This window comes from Pongo pygmaeus, chromosome 10, assembly GCF_028885625.2.
Source record: "Pongo pygmaeus isolate AG05252 chromosome 10, NHGRI_mPonPyg2-v2.0_pri, whole genome shotgun sequence".
In the NCBI taxonomy this organism is placed as follows: Eukaryota; Metazoa; Chordata; class Mammalia; order Primates; family Hominidae; genus Pongo; species Pongo pygmaeus.
This window is the reverse complement of record NC_072383.2, coordinates 80489454-80517142: the sequence shown is the minus strand read 5'-3', so window position 1 is coordinate 80517142 and position 27689 is coordinate 80489454. Positions and strand designations below refer to the sequence as shown.

General features: G+C 33.7%; 1 protein-coding gene across 7 annotated transcripts in view; it reads right to left on the bottom strand.

The window, feature by feature from the left end:
* The window catches only part of METTL25 (methyltransferase like 25), a 124649-nt gene that overhangs the window by 15761 nt on the left and 81199 nt on the right, over positions 1–27689 (bottom strand). For 5 of the 7 annotated variants that reach the window (XR_010122647.1, XM_063646527.1, XM_054443479.2 and 2 more), the window contains 2 exons: positions 24277–24350; positions 6275–6368 (listed from right to left, as the gene is read on the bottom strand). Coding sequence is in view for 6 of the 7 variants with exons in the window: in XM_063646527.1 (XP_063502597.1) it covers positions 6275–6368; positions 24277–24350 (168 nt within the window). In the remaining variant the exon portion in view is untranslated. Of the gene's footprint in view, positions 1–2306; positions 3222–6274; positions 6369–24276; positions 24351–27689 lie in introns of those variants that run through there. The other 2 variants (XM_054443481.2, XM_063646528.1) reach the window with 2 other exon arrangements.

Genomic DNA, 27689 nt, shown 5'->3' with positions numbered 1-27689 from the left:
AGGTTAAGTGAAATAAGCCAGGATCAGAACGTTAAAAACATAGTATATTCTCACTCAGATGCAGAAGCTGGAAAAAAAAAGTGAATCTCGTAGAAGTAAAATGTAGTACAGAGGATCCCAGAGGCTTGGAAGGGTAGGGGGAAGTGCATTATAGAGAGTGATTTGTTAAAGAATATAAAATTATGGCTAGATAAGAGGATTAAGTTCTAGTGGTCTATAGCATTGTAGGATGACTATAGTTAACAATAATATACTATATAGTTTCAAATAGCTAGAAGGAGGATCCTGAATGTCCCCAACACAAAGGAATGATAAATGTTTGAGATGATGGATATGCTAATAACCCTGGTCTAATCACTATATATAATATATATTGCAACATCACTATGTATATCATAAATATGTACAATTATTATGTGTCCATTTAAAAAATAAAAAAGAAAATAAAAAAATACAGTAAAACAACTACTTACATAGCATTTACACTGTATTAGGTATTATATGTAGTCTAGAGATTATCTAAAATATACAGGAGGATATGGGATATGCATAGGTTCTATACAAATACTATGACACTAGAGGCTGGAGCATCCATGGATTTGGATATCCATGGGAGTCCTAGAACCAACCCCTGAGGATAGCAAGGAACGACTGTATTCATGTGTTTCTCAGTGAAAAATTCAGTGCTTGAAGACTGATTTCATGCTTTAATAAACTTTTTAAATTAAATGCTTAAAAATCAGTCTCATTAGATCACAGAGATTATAAGAAAATTTTAAAATGAAGAGAGTATCTCATTTAAGCTGTATATATACACCTTAAAGATAGATGTCAGAAATATATTCATGGTCTCATGTTACAGACATGTATATTTATGTATATACATTATGATAAGTGAAATAAGCCAGCATCAGAACGTTAAACATGGTATGTTCTCACATATGCAGAAGCTGGAAAAAACATTAATCTCATAGAAATAAAATATAGTACAGAGGATTCCAGAGGCTTGGAAGGGTAGGGTGAAGTGGGGAATAGGGAAATGTTTGTTAAAGAACACAAAATTATAGCTAGATAAGAGAATTAAGTTCTAGCAGTCTATAGCACTGTATATTCATGGTCTCATGAATGTATATTCATGGTCTTGTATCATAGACATCATTACTGAGTGTTAAAGCCAGTGAGAGCCTCTTCAACTTCCTAAAGATAAAAGGAAGGCATTGGAATGGAAGCATTGCCTGGTATAGATCATCCTTAGGCAAGAACAGACATGCAAACTTATAAATTGAGAGTGCACACTGAATGGCAGCTGAAAGTACTGGTTATGAATGCCATTGCTCCATACTGCTCAACTCCTAGTCTCTAGGAAAAGGAACTAGCATGAATTAAGCTGTGCAGTAAGGCCCTAGTAGGGCCTACTTAGTGGGCTCTGAGTCACCTACAGGAAGATATCCAGTCCTAAAGAGAAACTAGAGTAGGAGACAATATATAAGAAATCATGCTCAGGTGCTTGTAGTTTGTTGACAGTGATTTTAACTCTAATATATTCTATGCGTTAGACCGCATACATCTTAGTACCCAAAATGTTTCATACATTTGATCAGTTTCGTCCCATCAGCCAGACTTTCATGGGTTAAAGTCCTGGATACAAGCAAATCTTTAGCTCTTTAGTAAGATTCATCATTCCTTGATTTTTTTTCTGCCTTTATTTCAAACTTTAATTCCTTAATCTGTTTTAGAATTACATTTATTTTGTCTGTTGACAAGCATGAATTTTCTCTTTATTTTTTTCTCGTAGGTTTATTTGCCTGATGATTGCTAGTTTTGGAAAAATGTCAAACAAGCATTCTTGTGCTCAATGTCTGTTAATAAGTTATATAAGTATGACAAACAGAAGCATGAGTTCTAGAGTTAGACAGCCTGGATTAGAATCCTTCCTCCCCTGTTTCCTAGATTTTGGGCTAAAGAAATCCACTTAACTTATGTCTCAATTTCTTCATCTATAAAACAATAAGAATATCACTTATTTCATAAGGCCATCCTTAGTATTCAATGAGATAATATAAACAAAGCTTTTAGCACAGTGCCTGGCACAAAACAAAGGTTTGGTAAACGTTAATTATCTCATGTTGTTTCTAAAAAATAAATATATTTTATGACAGTTTTGTATTACAGAAATTTTGAAAATAGGACAGAGAATTTCCATATACTGTATACTCTTTTCTTCTACTGTTAACATTTTACAATATGGTATATTTGTTATAATTAGTGAACCAGTATTGATACATTATTAACTAAAGTCCACATTATATTCAAATTTCTTTAGTTTTTATTTAATGTCCTTTTCCAGTCTAGAATCCCATCCAGGGAACCCACACTGCAATTAGTCCTCTTGGCTTTGACAGTTTCTCAAACTTGTCTTGATTTGCAGACCTTGACAATTTTGAGAAGTACTGGTCAGGTATTTTGTAGAATGTTTCTCCACTGGGATTTGTCAGATATTTTTCTCATAGTGTGGGGATAGGCTTTTGAAAGAACTATCATAGGAATAAAGTACCATATTCCTCACCTTATAACAAGAGTACATACTAGCAACATGAATTATCACTCTTCATGTTGAGCTTGATTACTTGGCTGAGATTCTGTTTGTCAGGTCCTTCACTGGAAAGTTCCTCTTTTTCCGCTGTTCACATACTATGCTCTTTGGAAAAAAGTCACTATGCTCAGGCCATACTTAAAGAATGGGGAGTTTTGCTCTATCTCCTTGAGGAGGAAATATCTATATAAATTATTTGGAACTCTTTTTCCATAAGACATTTGTCTCTTCTCCTCCATGTATTTATTTATTCAATTTGTTTTTTACAGTAAATCTATATAAGGGGGTCTAGATAAGCAAAGGTGGACCATATACTGTAACTTTTAGAGTGTGGGTTGGATGAGTGGATTACAGACACAGTTGTTCAGAGACCCTCCCCACATCATATGTGATAGAAGATGGGTTAGCAACTGAGGTAGTTCTCACCACTTGATGGTGGGACTGAAGGTTCTTGGTTAGGACATAATTGGCTTAAGAACTAAAATAAGTGGATGTGAAGGTGAAGCCATCAGCAGATCCTGTCAAAAAAGTCAAGGAAGACAAAGCCATTGGCAAGGAGGCTGAAGTGTTCCTGATATTCTCAGGTTGATAGAGGAAGTTATCCAAAGATTAGTATCACTGTGATCTTCTGGAATAAATAGAGCAAAGGTGACTCAGTATGTTTATTACTTTTAGGTATGATTTCATTTTGCATGTAACTGATCTTCCTAAGCTTGAAACATATGGGCTTTTTGCTTTTTAGTTTTCAAGTTTTCTATTGATAGGTCCTCAAGTTCAGAGATTCTTTCCTCATCTGTGTTCAGCCTAATAATAAGCCCATCAAAAACATTCTTCATTTCTATACTAGTATTTTTGTTTTTTTTTTCTTTTCTTGGAGACAGAGTCTTGCTCTGTCATCCAGGCTGAAGTGCAATGGCATAAGCACAGCTCACTGCAGCCTCAAACTCCTGGGCTCAAGCAATCCACCTGCCTCAGCTGCCCAAGTAGCTGGGACTAGAGGCGCATATCACCACACTAAGCTAATTTCTGAAGTTTTTGCTGAGATGGAATCTTACCATGTTGCTCAGGCTAGTCTCAAACTCCTGGGCTCAAATAATTCTCCTGTCTTGGCTGTCCAAAGTCTTGGGATTACAGGTGTGAGCCACCATGGCTGGCTACTGTGACAGTATTTTTGATCTTTAGTATTTCCTTTTAGTTATTTTTAAAAATTTCAATCTCTTTCCTTACATTTTCAGTTTGTTCTTGCAGGCTGTCTACCTTGTCCATTAGAACTTTTAGTATATTACTCATTATTGTTTTAAATTCCTGGTCTGATAATTCTAAAATTTTTGCCATATCTGAATTTGGTTCTGATGCTTGCTCTGTCTCTTCAATCTGTGTTTTTTGCCTCCTAGTACGCTTTGTAATTCTCTTGATAGCCAGATATAGCATACTGGGTAAAAGTAACTGCTGTAAGTAAGCCCTTAGTGATATGATGGCAAGGTGTGAGGGGAGGGGAAATGATTTTCAATGGTTTGTAGTCCTATAATTATGTCTCAGTCTTTTAGTGAGCCTGTGTCTCTGTACTACAAACTTTATCAGTGCTTCTCTGTATTTTTACCCTTTCTTGGGTGGTACAGGATGGCTAGAGTAGGCTGGAGTTGGATATTTTCTTTCTCCCCCATGGAAAGTTAGATTTGGCTGGACCTAGTTATTTTCCTTCCCTCAGGTGAGTTAGGCTCTGATAAAACACTAGCAGGTTAAGTTCTGATTATATAGTTTCTTCTGAGAAACTATTCATAAGAAAGTATTCAGAAGAGTAGGATGCTCTGGCGTACTTCAAAAATGTTTATTTTTTTCCTCCCCTTGTTGGAAGCAGGAGGGGATTTTTTTCTCCACTATTCTCTAAAACCAGGTTGAGCTCATTAAGGTAAAACTCACAAAGGTGTGGGTGGTCTCTTATGCGTGGTTCTCTCTGTATTTTTTAATTCCCAAAGTTGTCCACACTGAGCCTCCAACAATTTGTCAATTACAGTTCAGGTTTTCCTACCCTGGCACAGGTTTCTGTGGCGATTTCTGCTCCTGTAAGTTGTAAATCTCTGTATTTGCCTGTCTTTCCAGTTTGGGAGGTAGCAGTTTGCCCTGTGACCTCACTTCTCATAAGACCTGTGGATTTTTCTTTTGTTTTTAGCTTTTACTTGCTAAGTCTGAGTGGCAGTTTCCAAGTTTTTATATGCTGGACTGGAAGCTATTCACTGTAAATGTTTTTGTGCAAAGTAAGTAAGGTAATGTTTGTGATGTCCATAGCATAATATCTATCACAGAGTAAGTATTTAGTAAATATTAACTATTATTAGTATCTTATTAGTTATATACTAATAAATATATTAAGAAACATTTGCTGTGGTTATTATTAAAGACAAACTGGGAAAACAAAGCCAGAAGGAATGATAATAAATTTTTAAATTTATTAAGTTTAAGTAAAACTGTAGCTCTTAATTTGTGACAATAATGCTTAGGTTTGTGTTCTTGATATTAAATGCAAGACATGAAATGAGATATGCACTAAAGGTTTGCACTAGGTAAGACTAATTGGAAGGAAGATCAGTCAGATGAATGAAAAACTTTTTTTAAATAACCTAGAAAATAACCTAGAAATAAATTAATTAGTGTAACCTTATCTATTCTCCTTCATTTATGCAAAAACTAGGAGAGTCTTCATTTTAGTGACTAAATAAAAATATTTATAAGCATCATGTTGACTGTGATGTTACTCGTAGTACATATAAAGGGATTATGATAATTAAAAGGAGTATTATATAGTTAGCATTTACCATGCACACTGTGTTAAGAGCTTTATGTATATTACCTAATTTAATCCTCCTAAATCCTATGGCTTTCTTATAGCTATTTTAAAGGGGAGGAAACTGACTAGTCCCAGTTCAATTGCTTTAAGTAATAAAGCAACTAGGGACTAAATGAATAATTTATATAACAAATAATAATACCCTTTAGCTTTGATATAACATTATTATGTCCTTGTAACATTTTCAAGAAATCTATTTCATTCCTTTGACCACCTACTCTATTCTTCATTTCAATTTATAATCAATTCAAAATGCCGGAGTAATCCAAGTTCATTTAATATTTTAGTTAATACCTCGTCTGAATAATGTTGAAAGCTGTGTTTTTTTTTTTTCCTCAGTGGTAGAATATTTATTACTATCAGTCAACAAGTTTACCTTTCTGTTTTCAGTAATATGTTATCAATTACTAACTTGGGCCTCCTATATTACAACTTTTCAAGATCCTCCTATTTGAAGGCTTTTGAATTTAAGATTTTTAATTTTAATTAGTTATATAAGCTGTAAATAGATGCATTTCAAAATTAAAACCATTCTCTCTTGCTTTACTTCTATTTCTCACTTGTACTGTTGTCCTGCTTTTTAACTGTATTTTGATTCGTAAATTGGCACATTTTTAACTCAAACTAAAAGAGGGAAACTCTCTGGAGATACATGACAGTAAACTTTCAACAATGACAAGAAGGATAAACTGGAAAAAAGATGATGGAGGTCTTGTTTCAATATAATTTGGACCTTTTCACAAACGAGAGAAAATTAGAAGGGAAACTATTTTGTATTCTCTCAATTCATTATAAAATAGAAGTTCTTCTGTCTTTTCTGAAAATAATATACTGACCTTGGACTCATCTAATCCAAGCTTCTTTAGAGACCGTCTGACATAATCCAGAAAAGAAGAACATTTGGAATAAATTTTACCAACATGCCGATCACTGTAAAACAAAATTGAATAAATTTTTAGTTTTTCCAATGTAAATTTTAGGTGGTTTTAAATTCAATCATGAAATATTTTTAAATATTTTCTGTGGATATAGTACAAGATCCAAATGTGATCAAAATATAGTAATACTTTTGAGGACATTTTAAAGTTACATGTTATGATGTATTCAGGATCTGCTTCTGACAATTCTTATAACATATAGCAGTGAAGGCTGTGGGAAAGAAGTTTTAAACAGATTATTAAAAAGCCTCATTTTTAAAAGGAGCTATTGGTCTTTCAAAAGTTTCCATTGTGCTATGAAACACATTTGAGATTTACTGGCTCAATATTACAATGCACATCTCATGACAACACCTGTTAGTAGAGGCAATAATTCAACAGCTATGCAAAGAGAACTTCTCCAATTCCAGCCATTGATCAAGCCCCATATAATAAGATGGATCTGACTTGATCTCATTTATGCCCTGCAAATGCTTATTAATCATGTACACAAAGTAGTCTGGGATGATTTTGAATTTAAACAATACAATGCTAGAGTACCACATCTCATAAATTTGGTTACAATTTAGGTGTAATGTAAAAATCAAGAGGATAAAAAAATTAACTACGAATGATCAAAAACAAGGAATAAAGCCTCATTTACTCTTGGCAATATAAATATTAACACCTCTGATTAATTAGACATAATGTTCTATCAATTCTTCCTTTAAAATATATTCAAAACATATTTCTTCAGCTCAATTTCAAGACGGCATCTCAATTCCACTTTTTATTACATCATGTCCTGATTATTCCAACTATTTCCTAATTAAGACCTCTAAAACTGAAGTCTCTCTTCTTCACTTCTTCCTACATGTTATTTTCTAAGAGCCTTTTTATTTTGTCACTTTTCTGCTCCAAAAGCTTTCAATACCTCTCCCATTTATTGGGATAAATTTGAAACTCCTTAAACAATCAGGGCCCACTATAATCACATTTCTCAACCACATATCCCATTACATTCCAGTATTTAGTTTTTTCTCCTTAGATCAGTCTACTAATTGTTTCAGACTGTCTTCCACATTTCTGCCTTGGTACATTTGCTCATGCAGTTTCCTCTTAATGGATTACACAGTTCCCCACTCTCTTCTACAACTTAGTTGAACTGAAGTCTTCCTTTATGATAAAGTGTAAATGTACACGTTCTTTTTGGTAACATGACTAATAATAATCTTTTCTAATTTTGAATTTCTATAGCCCCTATGGTTCTTTCATTCATTTGTTATTTATCACTGCCTTGATTTAATAGTCACTTGAATAGGTATAGGTTCCAGAAGGCAGAAAATATATTTTTGTAGGTTTCTGTATCATTCTCAGATCCTACATATACAGGATCCTACACATACACATCATTCTCAGATTCTATACATCTTAGGTGTAACAGATACCATATAATAGATATATATCTTATGTATCACAAAATAATTGATTTCACTGTGTAGCCAGGAAAATATGCCATTTAATATTAACTTCCTGCTGCTCAGCTTAAAAAAGCTGTTAAGTTTTGATTTTTTTTTTTAAATCCAAAAGGACAAGCACTTAAGTCTTTCCCATAAGCCAGTTATTCTGGCTTCAATTTTATACCATTCTTCACTGTCTTATGGAGTAGCTCTTGAGAAAAATCATTGAATAGTACATAAGAGGGTGGCTTCCAGTCAGACTGGCTCTATCATCTATGAGTTTCTTGTTCATTAAAATGGGATATCAATAGCATTTACTTCATAGAGTCACTATGAGGATTAAATTTCATAACACATATAAGGTGCTCAGAACTGAGCCATGATGTAAGCTGTTGTTGTTACTTTCATTAATATTGCTTTTACAATTACTGGTATTATAGTCTGGATTTTGCTTTTATTATACCGTTGAAAGACCCTGAGTAAAATGTTCCCAAATAAGTATTAAACATTATAAGTGTAAGAGAGAATATAGTGTAAGTATAGATGGTATTGATTTGTTTCCTGGGTGTTGTCCTTCAGACTACTTGAAAATAAGAGACACATTTTCAATTTTGATTTGGCCTTGTTTTAGTTTTCCCTTTCAAAATACAATACTTTTTACTGTAGCAAAGTATCACAGTATGGTTATTATAAGATTGCTTTTAGTGTGTTAAGCAGTAATTTACTACATAAGACTTTTTCTTTAAGTCCTTTGTTAATCTGTATTATTTCAGACCTGTTTTTAGCAATAACAGGAAAAAAAATCACTCAACTAGAACTAGAAAGTTGATGATGTGATCATGTTACTTCATCTCTTTATGACACTGCCTCCTCAACAACACTGGCATTCTCTTAGTTTCTTGAACACACCATGCTTTTAGCTACAAACACTATTCCTGGAACACTATACTCTCAATCCCTTTGCTTTGGAAACACCAAACTCCTCCTTTCAGATCCCGTCTCAAATATTGCTTCCTTAGTTAAGCCTTTTCTGGCCCTCCAGAAGTTGGGCTCCTAACACAGCGAACTTTTCCTTCACATACTCTCTCTTCTTTGTTTCTCTGATCATCTCCCCCTTGATATTTTAAGCCAGTGAATTCTCCAAAGTGGGTGAACACACATCCAAAGGGAAAAAGAATATTAGATTTTTTTATTTCTATTTTGTCTCTTTTAAATTTCAATTTCTGAGTTTACTGTAAAATCTATATAATATGCTAGTGGAGAGACATGTATACCACTTATGAATAAATATTCATTTATGCATACATGCTCAGAAATGTTTCTTGACAGAGGTGTGAAGCGTAAAAATATGTTTGAGACTACTACTTTAATCAGCTGGAACACAGCTGTCTTGCTCGTAACAATATCCCCAGAACCTAGCATAGTACCTCACACAGCAGGATCTCCATAAATGAATTAAATAAATAATCTCTCAGCTAGCAGAAACAAATACATCTAGTTACACAATAAGAGAAAAATGCATTAATAAAATAAATAGGTCTATCTATTGTATTCAAGTATAATAGATAAGCATATAGGCAGGCTTAGTTATACAAATAAGTGTAATTTAAAATAGAGAGCTACTGAAGAAATATGTAAGAGAAAGTGCAAAGTTAACAATACAAATAACAGCTAGTATTAATTTTGTTTACTATGTACCAGTAATTCTTATGTCCTTTGCTGCATTTACTCACTTAATTCATACAATAACCCCATGTGGTAGGTCCCATTATTATCCCCATTTTAAAGATTTTAAAGTAGACAGAGGTTAAGTAAACTTTCCAACATCTGACTTCATAATCTGGGATATTAACTATTAGTCAATATTACCTCCAGCATACTACTTGAATAGGATTCATACTCAATACTGTTAAACTACAGATGAGGAATGGCCACCTCTGTGTTACAGGTAAACAGCAAAACAGATTCCATGACACCACACCAAAGTGTGTGTACATATTCTTACAGAAAAGCTATGCAGACCCTCCTGCTATAATTAAGGAAACAGAATTTTAGTGTTTTAGTGAAACTATGGGATACTAAATAATTCTAACAATTAAAAAATTATACGAGGGAATAGACTTCATAGGAAGGGATTTGTTCTTCCCAAGTCATTTATTGCTAGACTTACTGCCCCAACTCATCAGCAATTAGGACCAGTCAGAAGTATGTTTATGATTTCCAAATGTTATACATGTTAATTAGGTTGCTTATTCATTCATTTTAAAAAACATTTATTTAAATGTTGTATATGCATGATAGTGTAGTGGTTGGTATAGGTTTTGAACTAAAGCCTGAAACAAGCTTGAATCCGCACTCTACCCTTATTAAACAACGTCTTTGCCTCTTCTTGATCATCAGTAGAATGGTGTTAAATCTATCTCATAAGGCTGAGGATAAAATAAAATATTCAATATACAGTGCATGGCTCAAGAAAAAACGGATATTTTTCAGAAAACAGAAATATCAGGTATAGTATTATTACCACTATTAAGTATAATGAATCAGACTTTAGAACTTTTGGAAGTTAAAGTTTACTTTTGCATGATATGAGACCAATTTCTAGAAGGCTTGGTGTTTCATAAAGTAATCTTAAAAATAATATCTGCAAAGTGAGTTTATGATGTAGAATGTAATCTGCTCTTTTGTAGGTGCAAGGAAAGGGAAATATTTCATTCATTAGTATTTAGAAGGGTCTATAGTTTTAAGGATAAATATTGTGATTAAAAATTATTTATTCATTCATTTAATTTAGAAACAGGGTCTTGCTCTGTTGGCCAGGCAGGTGTGCAGTGGCATGATCATAGCTCACCACAGCCTCGAACTCATTGGCTCAAGCGATTCTCCTGCTTCAGCCTTCTGAGTAGCTGAGACTACAGGTGTGAGCCACTGCACCTGGCTAAATACTGCAATTGTATTAGTTAAGCAATAGAAGAAAAAGAGGTAGGCCAAAGAATCTTTAAACAGAAAATAAAAGGGCAGAATAGGATTATTCACAAAAGGAATATGGAGTGTGTTATATTTTTCAGGAATGGCAGTCTCATTTATAAGAGAACGTGCTATGAAAGAAAATTCACAAAAATCTTTAGTTTCTTGAGAGTATCATTTATGGCATTTTGGTCCAATAATGTTTTACTCTTCATATTTAATAATTTAAAATAAAAACTTATAATTTCTTTATGTTGCCTCCATGTAGAAGTATTAATGTAACAATAGCTCAGTCTAGAAGAAATTTTTAACACATAGAGCCTTATGGGCACAGAAACTTCTGTCATTAAACAGACATGATAGAAAAGAATAAAAGGAGAGCAAAAATCATTCACCAAAGAGAAAAGATGACACACTGTGTTCCTAAGATAAACTGTTTACTGTAGTTAAAAGAAAATATTAACATTTCAACATATTAATATTTCAGAGGAATTCTCGAAAATATTTTATAGTTCCCTATCAATATTTGTGATATTAAAGAAAATTATGACAAAATATTTATTTTGTTATTGTCATTTCCTTTGGAGTTGATAGGCAAATAATCACTTAAATCCCAAATGAGACCCTAAAAATCAGAATAATTATTTTCATGATTTTCCTGTGTTTTTCAGAGCGGGCTCTGCAAAACAGTGTTTAATTGTCTAAACATAGTTGGGAGAAGAAAGATTGTATGAACAAGTAAGCATAGGTTTCAACAGAGTTAAAGAGATTTCTTTTAATAATAATAGAGTATCACTCAGTATGTTCCAGGCATTGTTGTAAGTACTTTATAGATTTTAACTTCATTTTCAAAACACCCTTTTGAGGTAGGTACTGCTATTAACCCCAATTTACAGATGGGAAAAGTTAGGCAAAAAGATATAAAATAATATGCCCAAGACCACACTGATATGATGCAGTGGGGATACTGGGATTAGAAACCAGGCAGTAGAGCTCCTGTGCTTATGTTCTTAATGGTGACACACTGCTGTCTCTCACCAAACTATTAGGAGTCTTTAAAATATAAATACACACTTAGGTCTTAAAGAGGAGGATACTGCATGAAGCATTCACTTTTAAGAAATTCTTTTCTTCCTAGGTATTTTCACAGAATCATTGCACTTTAGGACAAGAATCTGGAGAACAGTTACAGAATAATCAAAGTCTGATTTATCCTCTTTCAAAAGCTTTTCTAAAATACTCTGGAGTCAGGTTCTTTGGTTCTATTACTTGAAGTGAACGAAAGGAAACAAAAAATATTTGAGATGGGAGATGATCAACACCACAAATAAATAAAACATGTACTATTAATATATTAGATAGTAAGAACTAATGAAAACCTGGTCATAGAGGAGAGAAAGCAGATATGAAAAGTTAGAAAGGAGTGATGGTAAATAGTGGATATCTCAAAGATAATAATTTTGAATAAAAGACCTGAAGAAAGAGAGTGAGCTAACCAAGCAGCTATCTGTGGAAGAGTTCCAGGCAGAGAATGTGGCATAATTAAAGGCCCTGAGTAGAGAAGTGTTTCTGGTATTTTCAAGGAATATTAAGGAAGTTAGTGCATCTGGCACAGACATGAACAAAGGGAAGAAGAGTAGAAATGAGGTCAGAGAAAAAATGAGGAGCCAGATGACATAAGCCTTTTCAGGTCACAGGAAAAACATTAGCTTTACTTCTGAGGTAAACATAAGCCACTGGAAGATTGTGAGCAGGAGCCCACTTAAAAATGTCAATGGTATCACTCTAGCTATTGTGTAAAGAATAGGCTATAGTAAGCAAAAGTAGAAGAGAGAGACCAACTAGGAAATTATTACAATAATCTGGGTGAAAGATGATGGTGGCTTGGACCAGAGTGATGGTCCTGAGGATGGTGAAAAGTGAAAAAAAATTACATATATTCTGAAGGGAGATGTTATAAAGTTGCTGAAAGATTGAACCTAGGCAGTGAGAGAGAAGAGTCAAGGATGTCTTAAGGATTTCTGGTCTGAGTACCTGGAAGAATATGATTGTCATTAACAGGTGAATTTGGGATTCACCAGTATAGATGATACTTAAAGCCACCAGATGGGATGAAATAAGGTATGTAGTAGGTATAGACAGAAAAAAAAGCCACCTCAACAATTAGAGGTTTGAAAATAAGAAATCAGCAAGAAAACTGAAAAAAGAACAAGAGAGAAAGGTGAGTATATCCTGAGTCTTTCCCTAGAATATGAGAGAAAGAAGTATTTCAATAAAGAGTGGAAAATTGGGTGCAATACTAATGGCAGGCAAAGTAAGAAGAGGACTGAGAATGGATCATGCAATTTAACAACATAGGGTCATTCATGTACCAGAAAAGGGTGGTTTGCTGGAGTGATGGAAATAAAATCTTACTGAAACATGTTTAAGGGAAATGGAAAAGAAATTGGCAGCACTTTCAAGGAATTTTGCTATAAAGGAAAGAGCCAACATAGGACAGTGGTTAGAGGGGAAAATTGGGTGCAAAGAGGATTTTTAGAATTTGTGCTCTTAAGCACTATGATATACCATTTCATTTAATAAAACTGAAAAAATGGTCATCAAGGAGCTCAGAAGGTAGCAGAGGAGTAGAAATACAATTAATTGTATTATTCAGGTTCAGTAAGAAGAGTGAATCACAGCTTAAGTATTATAGGAGAACAGAAAAAGAAGAAAAGGAGGAAAGAAAGCTATCACAGAGATGTCTTCTAAACTGGATTTTAAAAAACTCAGAATTTCACCTTCCAGAGGTCCTGGAATGAAAGGATGGCAGAAATAGGGAGGAGAATATTCCAGGTAGAGAGAACAACTCCAAGAAAACATACAAAGTGTAAAAATAATGTCATGGGAAATGATGAATAATCTGGCGTGCCAGGACGGTGTGCATGGGCAGCTGTTCATGGTGCACAGGAAGAATGGGATGATGGATTAGGCTGGAATGAAATTAATAACAGATTTGAAATGGCCTTGAATGCCACAATAATAGTTTAGGTTTGGGCATAAAGAATTATTAGCAAACATTTGAAAGTCAGAAAAGTGACATGACTATTTGGGAAAGACAAATGATGAGAAGTTAAGAACAGATTAAAAAGGGCCCCTCTGTCAGAATAAAGCATGGTCAGCATGCTAAAAAGGAATCAGTATACTTTCTTTTAATAAAAGTGAATGCACTGGATCTAATTAAAATTCTACTCAAGTGAATCCAACAACACTCACATGCTTCTCCAAAAATGCAATTGTAAGAACATGGTTTGCTTGTAACACTTTCAAAGGAAGCAGCATTTTTGAGGGAGATTTTAGAGAAAGGTGAAGCAGAGGTATACTAAATAAATGGAAGCAAACACATGCAGGACAGATTGTATTAAAATTCAGTTTCTCCATAATCACAAAATATTTATGAAATTATTGTAACATTATTATTATTTTGTGCCTTTTGTATGCTAATACATATTGAAAGACTTAAAAGATCAACAACATAAAATTTTGCTGTAAATAGCTATCATTTAAGGGAGCTCCAAAAAATCTTCAAGTTACTTTTCAGTTCAAAAGATACCTTCTAATTTCAACTTAACCACACATTATGGATTAAATGATTATCTTTAATTTTGTGAGATAGTTTTTAAGATCACTTTCCTATTTGATTATAGCAAAATCACAATTAAAATTAAACTAGGTAACATAATTATAGGTAGCAAAATACTATATATATTTTTTGTATAGCTGTATACATTTCTTATTATGCAAGAGAATAATAAAGTGAAAAAAGTATACAAATTGGATTTTCCCTGTTTTCTTTCCAAGTGTTTTAAAAGATTTTTAATCCATGAAATTCCTTCCTTGGCATTTTATTCCCCTTAGAAAGTTTCTATTATAGATAAGGACTAATTATAAATAAATTTCCATAAATTATTGAGTTTCAACATAAATGGGCTAAATCACAATTATAAATAATAAAGTTAAAATGTTATCCTTAAATCCCTGAAAAAGGCTTACTTCTAACCTTAGGCTATATAAACAATTACACTTAAAGAACTTTCAGGATAATGTTTCAGTTATTCTAAAACAATATTATTACTGGAAGATGATTTATTTTAGCTAGCAAGAAAAATAAAGAAAGTGCAAAAGAATTAATTAAGTGACCTTATTTTCTGTCTTTAGTACTATTGCTGGCCAGTAATTCCAATAACCTTGATTTACAATGCTAATACAAAGAGCCTTGCAAATCAACTCATATTAAAAATATCTCAAAGAGAATTTACCATTAAAAACAAGAATGGGATGCTGAAAACCTTTCTGGACTACGAATTTAGTCCTGATGCTGGTTCTTTCAGGCTATATGACTTTACACAAGCTTTTAACCACTTATTTTTTCTTATCATTATAATGAGGTGTCTATATTAGATATCGGGAGTATAATATGTGGCTCAACTGACTGTGGGGTATAGCCTGATAAAAGATTAATATTTTAGTGATACTGAACAAAAGCAATAAGCATTTACAAAATATGTGTAAGGCATAAAGAATGTAAATAAAACAAACTCTTGTACCCAACATCAAACTTGAGAAATACATTACTAGTATTAAATACCTTGATTTCTATATGTACTTCTCCTCTTCCCTACCTTATCACTCTGCCTAATAATCCACTGTTCCTCCCAACTCCCACAGGAAACTATGATACTGAATCTTGTGTTTACCTTACATATGTTGTTCTTGCTTGTTTACCACATATTTATATTCCTAAATTATTCAGTTTTGCTCTTTTCTGAATTATATAAGTGGAACCATTTTATAGGAGTTTTTCTGAGATTTCAGTTAAAATTATATTCACAAGATTCAACCACATTGATGCATGTAGCTGTAATTCATACATTTGCATTGTGGTATATAAAATACTTCTATATACATGAATATAATACAATTCTTCTATTATATTCTTCTATTAATGAGTTTTTTGTTTCTGGATTTTTGCTCTTATAAACATTGCTGCAATTGATCATTCTTGTAAAAGTTTCTAGAAGCATACATATAAGACTTTGTCTAATATATATACTTAGGTGTAAAGCTGCTGAGACATGTATATATATTTTCCATTTTATTAGATAATGCTAACTTGTTTTCATTTCATTGATCTTCCGTGGGTTTTTTTCAGTCTCAATTTTATTTATTTATGCTCTGATCTTGATTATTTCTTTCTTTAGAATTTTGGATTTGGTTTTTGCTTTTCTAGTTCCTTGAGGTATACTATTAGGTCATTTATTTCAAGTTTTTCTACTTTTTTGATGTAGGTGTTTATTGCTATATACTTTGCTCTTAATGTTTCTTTTGCTGAATCCTATACGGTCTGGTATGTTGTCTTCATTTTCATTTGTTTCAAGAAATTTTAAGGCCAGGCGTGGTGGCTCATGCCTGTAATCCTAGCACTTTGGGAGGCCGAGGCAGGCAGGTCACCTGAGGTCAGGAGTTTGAGACCAGCCTGGCCAACATAGTGAAGCCCCGTCTCTACTAAAAGTACAAAAATTAGCTGGGCGTGGTAGCGTACACCTGTAATCCCAGCTACTGGGGAGGCTGAGGCAGGAAAATAGCTTGAACCCGCGAAGCTGAGGTTGCAGTGAGCCGAGATTGTGCTACTGCACTCCAGCCTGGGCGACAGAGCGAGACTGTCTCAAAAAAAAAAAAAAGAAATTTTAAAATTTCCTTTTTAACTTCTCAATTGACCTGTTGGTCATTCAGGGTCATGTCGTTTAATTTCCATGTATTTGTACAGTTTCCAAAGGTTCTCTCGTTATTGATTTCTAGGTTTACTCCATTGTAGTCAGAAATGATACTTGATATGATTTCTACTTTTTTGAATTGGTTCAGACTTGTTTTGTGGCTAACATATGATCCTGGGTAATGATCCACGTGCTGATGAAAAGAATATATATGCTGCAGCAATTGGATGAAATGTCCTGTAAATGTCAGTTAGGTCCAGTTGTTCTACAGTGTAGTTTAACACAAAGTTTCTTTGTTATATTTCTGTCTGACTAATCGTTACGACTAAAAGTGGGGTGTTCAAGTCCCCTATTGTTATTGTATTGCAATCTATCTCTCCCTTTAGATCTATTAACATTTGCTTTATATATTTTCACGCTCTGGTGCTGGGTGCATATACATTTACAATTGTTATATCCTGCTGAACTTACCTGCTTATCATTATATATTGACCCTCTTTGTCTCTTTTGGCTTGAAGTCTATTTTATGTGATGTAAGTATAGTTGACCCTTAAACAACATGGGGATTAGGGGTGCCGACATCCTGTGCAGTAAAAAATTTGCATGTAACTGTTGACTACTCCAAAGCTTAACTACTACTAGTGTACTTTTGACCAGAAGCTTTACCGATATCATAGTGAATTAAAACATATTTGTATTTCACAGAAAGTACAAGTTTTTTGCACAAGCTTTATAGCTGCAGCAAAGATGTTAGGAATTTCTTTTTCTCTTTTTACCGTAGTCCTTATGCTGGATTCATTTATCTTGAAATGGTGGGCAACCACAGCTGCAGACCTCAATCTATGGTACATATCAAGCAAATCAACTTTTTCTTGTAATGTCATGACTTCTCTGCATATCGGGAGCACTTCCAGGATCACTAGTGGCACTTAATATGGATATCATGGTATTGTTATTCAAGGTTTATGGTACTGCCCTAAAGACAACGAAAAATAGACAAGAACTGTGAGAGATCACTTTTTACTGATACACAATCCATTGGAGAAATAAACTGCTCACAGAGATTTGCAACACAAAGTGTTTTAAACGAATACTCATAACACTTGAGCTCAATACAATGCCAATAAGAGGTGGCTATAAAATTATTACACTATATACTATAGCTAATTTAATGTGGTTATGATTTAATATTTCATACTTACATTAGTTTACATTTCTCTTGACTGTGAATAGTGCCACATATGGTCTGTGTTTGTGTGCAGAAGTTTTTATATAAATTTTGACTTTTATTATAAATTGTATATATTTTATGGTAGTAAATGATAAACAATATGCATATATTTTATGCATTCAAGATAGACCTCATTTTCTTAATTTGTTGATATTTTTAGGCTACATGGTTTGTGTGCGAGTTTATTCAATTGTTACAAGTCTCAAATATATTTTCCAATGTACTTATTAAAAAAAATACTGCATATAAGTGAACTTGCGCTTGGGTTTTGCTTTTCTAGTTCCTGGAGGTGTACTAGTAGGTCGTTTATCTCAAGTTTTTCTACTTTTCTTGATGTACGTGTTACATACTTTGCTCTTAATATTTCTTTTACTGAATTCTATAGAGTCGGGTATATTCAACTCTGTGTTGTTCCAGGGTAACTGTATATAGCAGTACCTGTTCTTCTTTGGTTTCCATTTGAATGGAGTATCTTTCTTCCATCTCTGTACTTTTGGTCTATGTGTGCTGTCTTTACAGGTGCAGTGAGCTTCATGTAGGTAGCATATAAGAATAGCTGGGTCTTGTTTTCTTGATCCATTTAGCTACTCTATATCTTTTAATAATTTTGTCAATTTACTTTCAATGCTATTGATTGGTAAGGAATTACTACTGCAATTTTGTTACTACAAAAAAGCTAAAAAAAAGCTCTATAACTCCATCACCCCCACATTTTGACTTTTTGATGTCTGTTTACTTTTTTACGCCTATCTCTTAACAAATGTTATGATTATTATTTTTGATATATGTCTTTTTGTCTTTATATCATGGATATGAATTGTGTGCATACTACATTTACAGTATTAAGTCTTCTGAATTTTGTCTGTGTACTTACTTTTACCAATGAGTTTTATACCTTCAGCTGATTTTCCTGTTGCATGTTAGCATCCTTCTCTTTCCGATTGAAGAACTCCCTTTAGCATGCCTTGTAAGACACCTCTGGTGGTAATAAATTCCTTCAGCTTCTGTTTATCTGGGAAAGTATCTCCCTTCGTATTTGAAAGATAGCTTTGCTGGCCACCATATTATCAGTTGACAGTTACTTTGGCACTTTGAATGTCCTCCCACTTCCTCCTGGCCTGAATTTTCCACTGAGAAGTCTGTTGCCAGATGAATTAGAGCTGCTTTTCCCTTGCTGCTTTTTTGATCCTTTCTTTGTCTTTTACTTTTGAGATTTTGATTATTATATGTCTTAGAGTAGTCTTATTTGGGTTGAGTTCAAAAGTCTTTAACTCTCCTACACTGAAGTATTTGTATCATTTTCTGAGTTTAAAAGTTTTCTGTATTATTTCCTTGAATAAGCTCTCTATCTCTGCACTTTTTCAACTCCGTTTTGAAGGCTGCTACAGTCTGAATATTTGACCCTTCCAAACCTCATGTTGAAATTTGATCCCCAATGTTGGAGGTGGGGCCTAATGGGAAAAGTTTAGGCCATAGGGGCAGATCTTTCATGAAAAAGTTATTGCCCTCCTAGGTGGGGGGATAGTGAGTGAGTTTTTGCTCTATTAGTTTCCACAAGACCTGGTTGTTAAAAAGAACCTTGGCACCTCCCCTCTCTTTTGCTTCCTCTCTTGCCATGTGGTTTCTGCACATGCTGTCTACACTTTGCCTTCTGTTATGAATGAAAGCAGCTGAGGCCCTCTCCATAAGCCAAGGAGACGTTGGGACCATTCTTCTTGTATAGTCTGCTTAACTGTGAGCCAAATAAACTTCTTTTCTTTATAAATTACTCAGCCTTAGTTATTCCTTTATAGCCACATAGAAACGGACTAATGCCATGACTTAAATTTACTCTTTTGAGGTTATTTTTTAGGTATGCTGCATTCTTTTTTTTCTTTTTTCTTTTTTTGTCTCCTCTGACAATGTATTTTCAGATAGGCTGTGTAGGCTGTAGGCTACTTTCTTTCAGCACTTTGAAGATATCACTGACTTCTAGCTTCCACTGTTCATGCTGAGAATTCAGCTGGTAGACTAACTTAGTTCCTTTGGGGGTATTCTGCTTCCCTCCTTCACTCCTCTCACCTCTGGCTGCTTTAAGAATTTTCCCTTTGTCTTTATTTTCAGCAATTTTACTCTTAGGTGTCTAGAACTTGTTTTCTTTTTACTTCACCATAAAATTTGTGTACTTCCCAAATCTTAAGATTGATATCTTTTTGTCAGGATTGAAAAATTCTTAATATTGCTATTGCCCATTCACTGTCTCATCTTCTTCTCAGACTGCAGTTAACATGTACATGAAACCTATTCCCTGTATTCCACATAGCTCTTAGTCTTTGTTTTCTATTCTCTAACTTTGTTTTTTGTTTTTTGATGCCTCATTGTAGATATTTTCTTCTGACCTGTCTTTCAGTTCATTAATTATTTCTTTAGCTGTGTCTAAAGTGCTGTTAAGACTATCCACAGATTTCTTGATTTTAGTCATTTTCTTGTTCAGTTCTAGAATTTTCATTTGGATTTTTTTAATGTTTTGGTTCTCTGACAAAAAAATATTTTATTTCAATGTACATATTGAGCATAGTTCTTTAAACTAAACTTTTAATTTTAAGATAATTATAAAATCACATACAGTTGTAGGAAACAATAAGGACTGGTGTTCTCTTCATCTGGATTTCCACAATGTCTCATGACAGTAATATTCAGGATACTGATGTGGATGCAGCCAAGATACAGAACACTTCCATCACCACAAGGATCACTCATGTTGCTGTTTTACAGCCATATGCACTTCCTGCCTACTCCACCCTCTTTTCCTACCTCAGCAACCACTAATACCTTGCCATTCTATAATTTTGTCATTTCAAGAATGTATATAAATATGATCACACAGTATATAACCTTTTGGGATTGGCTTCTATTCATTTAGTATAATTCTCTGGAGATTCACTCAGGTTGTTGTGTGTATCCACAATACTTTTTGTTTCATTGCTTAGTATTTCATGGTATGGATTATTACAGTTTGCTTAAATACTCACTCACTGAAGGACATCTGGGTAGTTTTCAGTTTGGGTGACCAGGAATAAAGCTGCTATAAACATTTCTGTACAAGTTTTTGTGTAAAGGTAAGTCAGCTTCTATTGATTATTAAAGGTCTTTGTTATTGCTGGGACTTCCAGATTCCCATGTGATCTCCACTGACACCCTGATACGGGTTACCTTGTTACTGCTGAGTGATGGTGTAAGTCCTGACTCTCTACTAGGCCTTCCTTGATACCAATCACCCTAGTGGGGGAAAGGAGGGGTGTCATATGGCTGGGTGGGTAGGAAGTGCAGGCCTCTCACATGGTCTCTATGACACTGTGGTAGTGGTATCGCGTTAATTGTTATCACAGTTGGATACAAGTCCTAGTTTCCTACTCAGCCTTATCTAATACCTCCACAAATGGGTTATAAGGGAGTTTCATTACAGCCTGGCAAGGATGAAAGTGTAGGCTCTGTACTTGGCCTTTGTTGGCACAGGTGAGAGTGGAGTCACAGGTTTTTCTCTGTGTGTGTGTGTGTTTCTTTTTTTTTTTTTTTTTTTTTGCTATAGTATGGCAGTTATGCATAAAAGTTTTTCTAGGCCTGCCCGCTTCCTGGTCTTTCAGTTTTCATTTGAAATTTCTTTTTTTTTCTATCCCTATTGGTGGTTCTGGATTACTACCTTTGTCAACTCCAATCCTGGGCTATATGAAACAAAAAGAAAACCCGGGGGACTCATACTGTGTTGTTCCTTCGGTCCGGAAACCCCTAGCCAGTCTGCTCTATTCTCTTTAACTTTTGTCTTTTTGTATTCATTTTATATATAATGTTCAGGGGATTTAGTTGTACTTAGCAGGAAAAATAGAGAAAAGTACATCTATTCTATATTTCCAGAGTTGAACTCTCTCAAGTATAGTTATTTTAAGCCTTTCTCTGGCTTTCCTAAAGGTACATTTCTGTTGACTGTCGTTTATCTTGGATTTTGGTCATGTTGTCTTGTTTCATCACATAGCTGGTTATTTGGGATTCATTTTGTAAGGTACTATATATATATACGATGTTAGTGATAATTTGAGGCTTAGATTTACATTATTTTGTCCAGAGGAAATTTATTTCTTGTAGGCAGCTAGCAGAAGCAATAATCTGAAATACTTTAATCGCAGCTTGAGAAAATTCAAAATGGGGCTTTACTCATTTCAGGACTGTTCTAGTTCACTCTTACTCTTACAGTATGAATCTTTAGAGACCTAACTTAAAGTATGAGTGGTTTACTTGGCTTGCTCCCGAGTCCTCACCAGACCATGAACTCTAACTTTTATTTCACTAGAACTGTCTTTCTATTGAAAGCTGTGCTCACCTTCTCTGTTGATGGGTGGACAGTTGCCTATTCCAGAACTGACAGATGCTTCTGGGGAAAGTGCAGCCATAAAAGCTGGGTTTACTTCTCTTGAAATCCCATTTCCTCTTTGATTTTTGTCCTATAATTCTTAACTACTTCAATAGGTCTCTGATGTTCTCAAACCAAGTAAAAACAAATTTAAACACACACACGCATGTGCACACACATCTCTGGCATTGTTTTGTTTCCTCAGAAGTGAGGTTAGTCCTAATTATTTAGTCTGTTATTGAAAGCAGGCTTCAATCATTCCGTTTGGTTTTCACATAAGCCATCCTGACTAGAACATAAATCGCTTTTGTGTGGAAACCATTACCTATGCATCCAGAATCCCCAGGACCTAACATGTTGTCTGTCACACAATAAATAACTGCTGGATTAAAAAAAAATAACATGTACAAATCTTGATAACTAATTATGTGGTCTGATGATAAAAGCAGAATCAAGTATCATTTCTAGACTTCTAATGTTTGATAACGGTCATGCCATTTCCAGAAATAACACCTGTTTATTAGAAGTCAAGAGAAAAGAAAAGAATAGAACTGGTGGGAAGAGAACATTGGTTTTGGATGTAGCTGACTGATGTATTTGTGAGGTACTTAAGTGAAGTTATTCAGATGAAAATGAGAAAGTGGATGTGGACTTCTGAAAAAGAGGTGGGAGCTAGTTACATATTTCAAGAGTCATTTGTAGTAAGGATCCTAAGAGAAAGACGAAATATAGAGATAGGAGCTGCATATAAAACATTAAAGAATGGCTAGATATACCTAGGGGATGGAATAATAATTAAGAAACTGTAAAGAAAACAGATGAGTGCTCAGAGTAGAAAAATGAAGCTCAGAGAATACAGAATAATGGAAGATAATGAGGAAGAGATTTTAGAGAAAAAACAATTACCGACATGGTCAAATGTGACTGAAAGGTCAATGGGGCACAGGAAGAAAAGTCTTCTAATAAATACGAGCTATCTTCTGAATACTAAAGGAAGGCAGGAATGTGGAGCATTGGAAAGTATTAAGTTTTTAAGTGAGAAGAAAGGTTTAGAAAAAAAAGAAATTTAAGAAGTCATAAAGGAAATAATAAACACATGAACAGATTTGAGGTCTTTAAAGAAGGCAGGTAGTAAATATTTGAGTTGACATGAATTTGCACAATTTTATGGCTTTTTTCAACAAGATTATCATCTTGGGGTAAATATAGGAGAAAGAACTAGTTTTCAGGAGTACATAAAAAATTCAGTTTTAGACATTTTGACGATATGGAAAAGAGAATGGAGACTGAGATACAGATTTGGGAGTTATCTACACAGGAATGACAGTTGAAAACAGTCTGTGTAGGTACTTGTATGTAGTAACTTCTATCGGTAAAAAGTGGATATTTTTTCTTACAGAGAAGTAATAGCTAATCTAAAAATCCTTTTTATATCTTTTAATAAATGTCAACTGATTTTTGAGAACCTGAAAATTGCCTTATTTTAATTTGTAGAATAATCCTATTACACCAAATAACTATCAGAATCCTAAAATTGTAATTAGCAAGAGACCATTCATAAAACCTGCCAGAATTACAAATGTATGCTTGAATACAACAGTTGTTGAACAAATATTATGAAAAAAATTCTCCTACCCCTTGCTTCTCTGTATAAATAGTGCATTATTTAGGGGCAACAGGAACAAAACAAAACATATGTAGTGCTAGTATTCTACTGGCAGAGACCTGAAGGGCTGTAATAGTTGTTTATGATCAATATCTGTTCTAATTAGAGTTAAGTGTTTATGCTGTACTGGATGTGAAACATTCTAAATATGACTCTTGCTCATATAATATCGTCACTGAACTACTTAATATTTTAATACTTCAAAACTTCTAAAGTACATTTTACATAGATTATTTTATTATTACAACAAGCTTTCAGGACAAGAAGGAATCATTAGAGCCCCCACTTTAATGATAATTAACCTAAGATACAGTTGTTGTGTACTTGTTATTGACATTATGCTCAAATTCAAAGTTGCTTCTACTAATAACAGTGACCCTGCATAAATTCACCTGAAGACTAAAAGTCACTTTACTTACAATATAACATAGTTATTCTTGTTAAAATAAAATCCTCATACCATTTGGTGATCCCATAACAATCTTTAATAATATCCTGAAGAACAGCACGATAGAAGAGTGATTCAGTAGGCAGCTGAAAAAAATGTAGACATATATAAGCACAAGAAACAAAAAAACAGAAATAAAATAAATACCAGAATGTTGGAACCATACGTGACTGTCAGAAACCTTTGTTGCTAAACACAGAGGATGACTTTATAATTTTTCCATTACAAGTGAAAGTGTTACCCTGAGGCTAATTCTCATTGTGAAAGTAATTCTGAAAAAAAAAAAAAAAAAAAAAAGAAACCATAAAAGAAACAGTAGTAAATAAGAAAGAAAAGTTATAATCAATGAACAATAAGCTAATGCCCAAATAGAGTCCTTATCAGTTAAAAATGAGAAATACTTTCAAGACAAACCAAGTCAGCTCTGGAGCATTTAAGAGTCAGGAAGGATATGTGTGAAAAAGAAGAGAATGTAGATTTGTCTTAATGGAGGTGGAATAAAGATAATAACAGCTAGGAGTCACACCAAGAAAGAAAGATACTACCCTAAGTAAAGAAATATAAAGATTTGTCTGAGGTCTGAAAGACAGTATCGGTTACTACAGAGTTGAAAAGTAGAGCCTTGGAAAGAACATAGGATAAGAGATTGCAATCTTGACAATGCTTCACTTCTTGCAGAAAGAGATATGGGAGATGTCCCATAAAGGTTCAAAGGTTTTTGAATGGAAAGAAGCAATAGCTGAAGAGAAGGGCTCCAATGAAGCATGATTGTTTCAAAAGAGCAGAAGGTAAAACATTACTATTTATAAAAGAGCACGTCACTGCAGCAAAAGAATTACTCGAACTAAGAAACTACAAGTCACCAAAACCCTATGCACATCCCCACAGATCTCGATATTGATAGTATAGGAACATCCAACACAAAATAATGTCAGCAACAACAACCCAGCTTGCATGCAGTTATTATTTTTTTAAAAAATGAGTAAGAATAGAAGGAGGTCAACAATACGGAATGCTTTTAAGAAGTCAAATAAGGTAAAACTGAAAACTGTCCAACGACTGGTAAAGTTTTAAAGATATAATTCAGTGAAATGTGTATATCCATGGAGTTATCCTTTTGTAACTTTTATTATCCTTTGGAGTCCAAAACTGTTATTTCACATGTTTTCAACTAGAATAAATATGTTTTAATTTAGATGGAGTTTATAGCAAATATAAATGTTTCGTGCTCAGGCAGAAAACCTACTCTACTGCCCCTCTCCCTTATTTAATATTAACTTCCCATATTGTGCTGCTGAAACTACAAAAACTAAAAGTTGTGAGCTGAGGGTCAATCATTTTCCTTACATCTTCCCCTGATGGCATTGCCCTCTGAAGTTACTAGCGAACATCAGACTTGTAGACTCTTAGAGCATTGTGAAAGAATACAGGTTCTACCACTGGAAAGTAGGAATAGTGGGGATGGTGTTACAAATATCACAGTCCCCAAATAACTGCTAAAATAATTCACTGAAGGTAGACTCATATACATGTTTGAGTGCCCACACAAAAATTTGTAACTTTTCAAAGGCACAATTCTTATATAAAATCTCTTTCCAAATTTGTCACAAATGCCTTCACTTGAGAAAAAAATGATGGATTTCAAAACTTAACTTCCCTTAAAAATTACATCAAAACATTTCATTTAGAATTTCTTAATCTCTGGATATATTTTCCATTTGAGATTTTCTCATCTTGAATAACTCTTTTCTACAGCACCAAAATCTCTACTTTATCGTCTGTCCCCCACTTCCTTAAAAATCCTTTCATTTATCTCATAAAAATGCTGAAATACATTTTTAATATTAATACCTATTCTTATAACATTTTGTTGAAATTCAAAGTCACTTTGGCAAATCTACTATTGCATGAATTGAAATATTAGTACTATAAATGGCTTACAAAGTTCCTAACTTTTTGTTTGACTAGCTATAATAGGTAAGTTTAATTTTATATGAAACGCCTAAAAATAGTTAAAATCTCTTCTTTCTCATGCCTTTGAACAAATTACATTAAATGGTATCAAGATAACTTTGAAATAAATATGTATTTATATTGTTATTAAAATGATTGTAAAATACAACAAAAAAGAACAAGAAGTTCATTTTAAACAAGGTAACATAAAAAATTGAATGCACAGAAAAATACAGCAGAACAGAAAAAGTCATCATTCTCAAGTTACTCTGAGTAAGTAAGAGCTTTACAGCTGTTTCCTAAGAGAAAGGGAAGAGGTTATAAAATGCCTTCAAATGTGCATTCCTGGAATAACTAAGTCAGACTATCTATCCTGGTAAATACAGATGGGTAAGTGGAAAGGGAATCAATATCTCCTGAAAAGTCTGTGCCTGACTATTCCAAGAATAAACTGGATGTGGCCAGTTTACTTTATTTCCCTTAAGTGATACATTAACTTAACATTTTAATGCATTTTTAAAATGGGAGAGAACACAAAGTGTATATCCTTAAAGCATGTGTATCAGACATGCATTTTACAGGTCTAGTGGAAAGGGCACTAAGTTGGAAGTCAGGGCTCTGCAATTAATTAAGGGAACTAGAACACACTATTAAACTTTTGCTCTATAACATTCTCATGCAGGTTTAGGATAATACACAACTGATAAGATTGAATGTAAGTATGAGCAAACACTTGTAAAATTAAAAAACACCACACGAATGCATTGGAGTATTATGATAAAAGCTCTCTTTTTTTTCCCCAGACCTCTAGAAAACCATTAAGTTGATATGTAGTATAGTAGTTAAGAGCTTGAACTGCAGACTCAGAGATTCAAGTCTCAGTCTTTGTTACAGTCTCTTCATGTGTATCATGGGATAATAAGAGTACATACTATATAGTACTATGTATTTATTATCTCAGTTGACAAGAAGATCTTTAAATAGTACTTTGGTAAGCTCTGCGTCAAATTTAGCTATTATTTTCATGATCATAATTATTAATTATCTATAACAGCAACAACAGTTGACATTTATTGAGCACTTACTATGTGTTAGACATTGTTTTAAGCATTGTACATTTTTCATTCACTTCATCCTAACAACCCTATAGGAAGGTATTATTATTACTCTCCCTATTTTACAGATAAAGAAATTAAGCTACAGAGAAATTATGACATGTGTCCAGGGTCATTAGTAAGTGATAAAGACATGATGCAAACCAGCAGTTTTTAACTGAAGTCCCACACACTTAAAGTCCCCAAACTCAAATGATATGCTCTAACGCTAATGACTTCAAAAGAATCAGATTTTATCAATTTTAAGATAGGCACAGTGAATATATTAAAAAGATAATTACATACAAAATGCTTCACAATGTTCCTGGCCCAGAGTAATCACTCAGTAAATGATACTTGTTATTAAAATTATTTTTT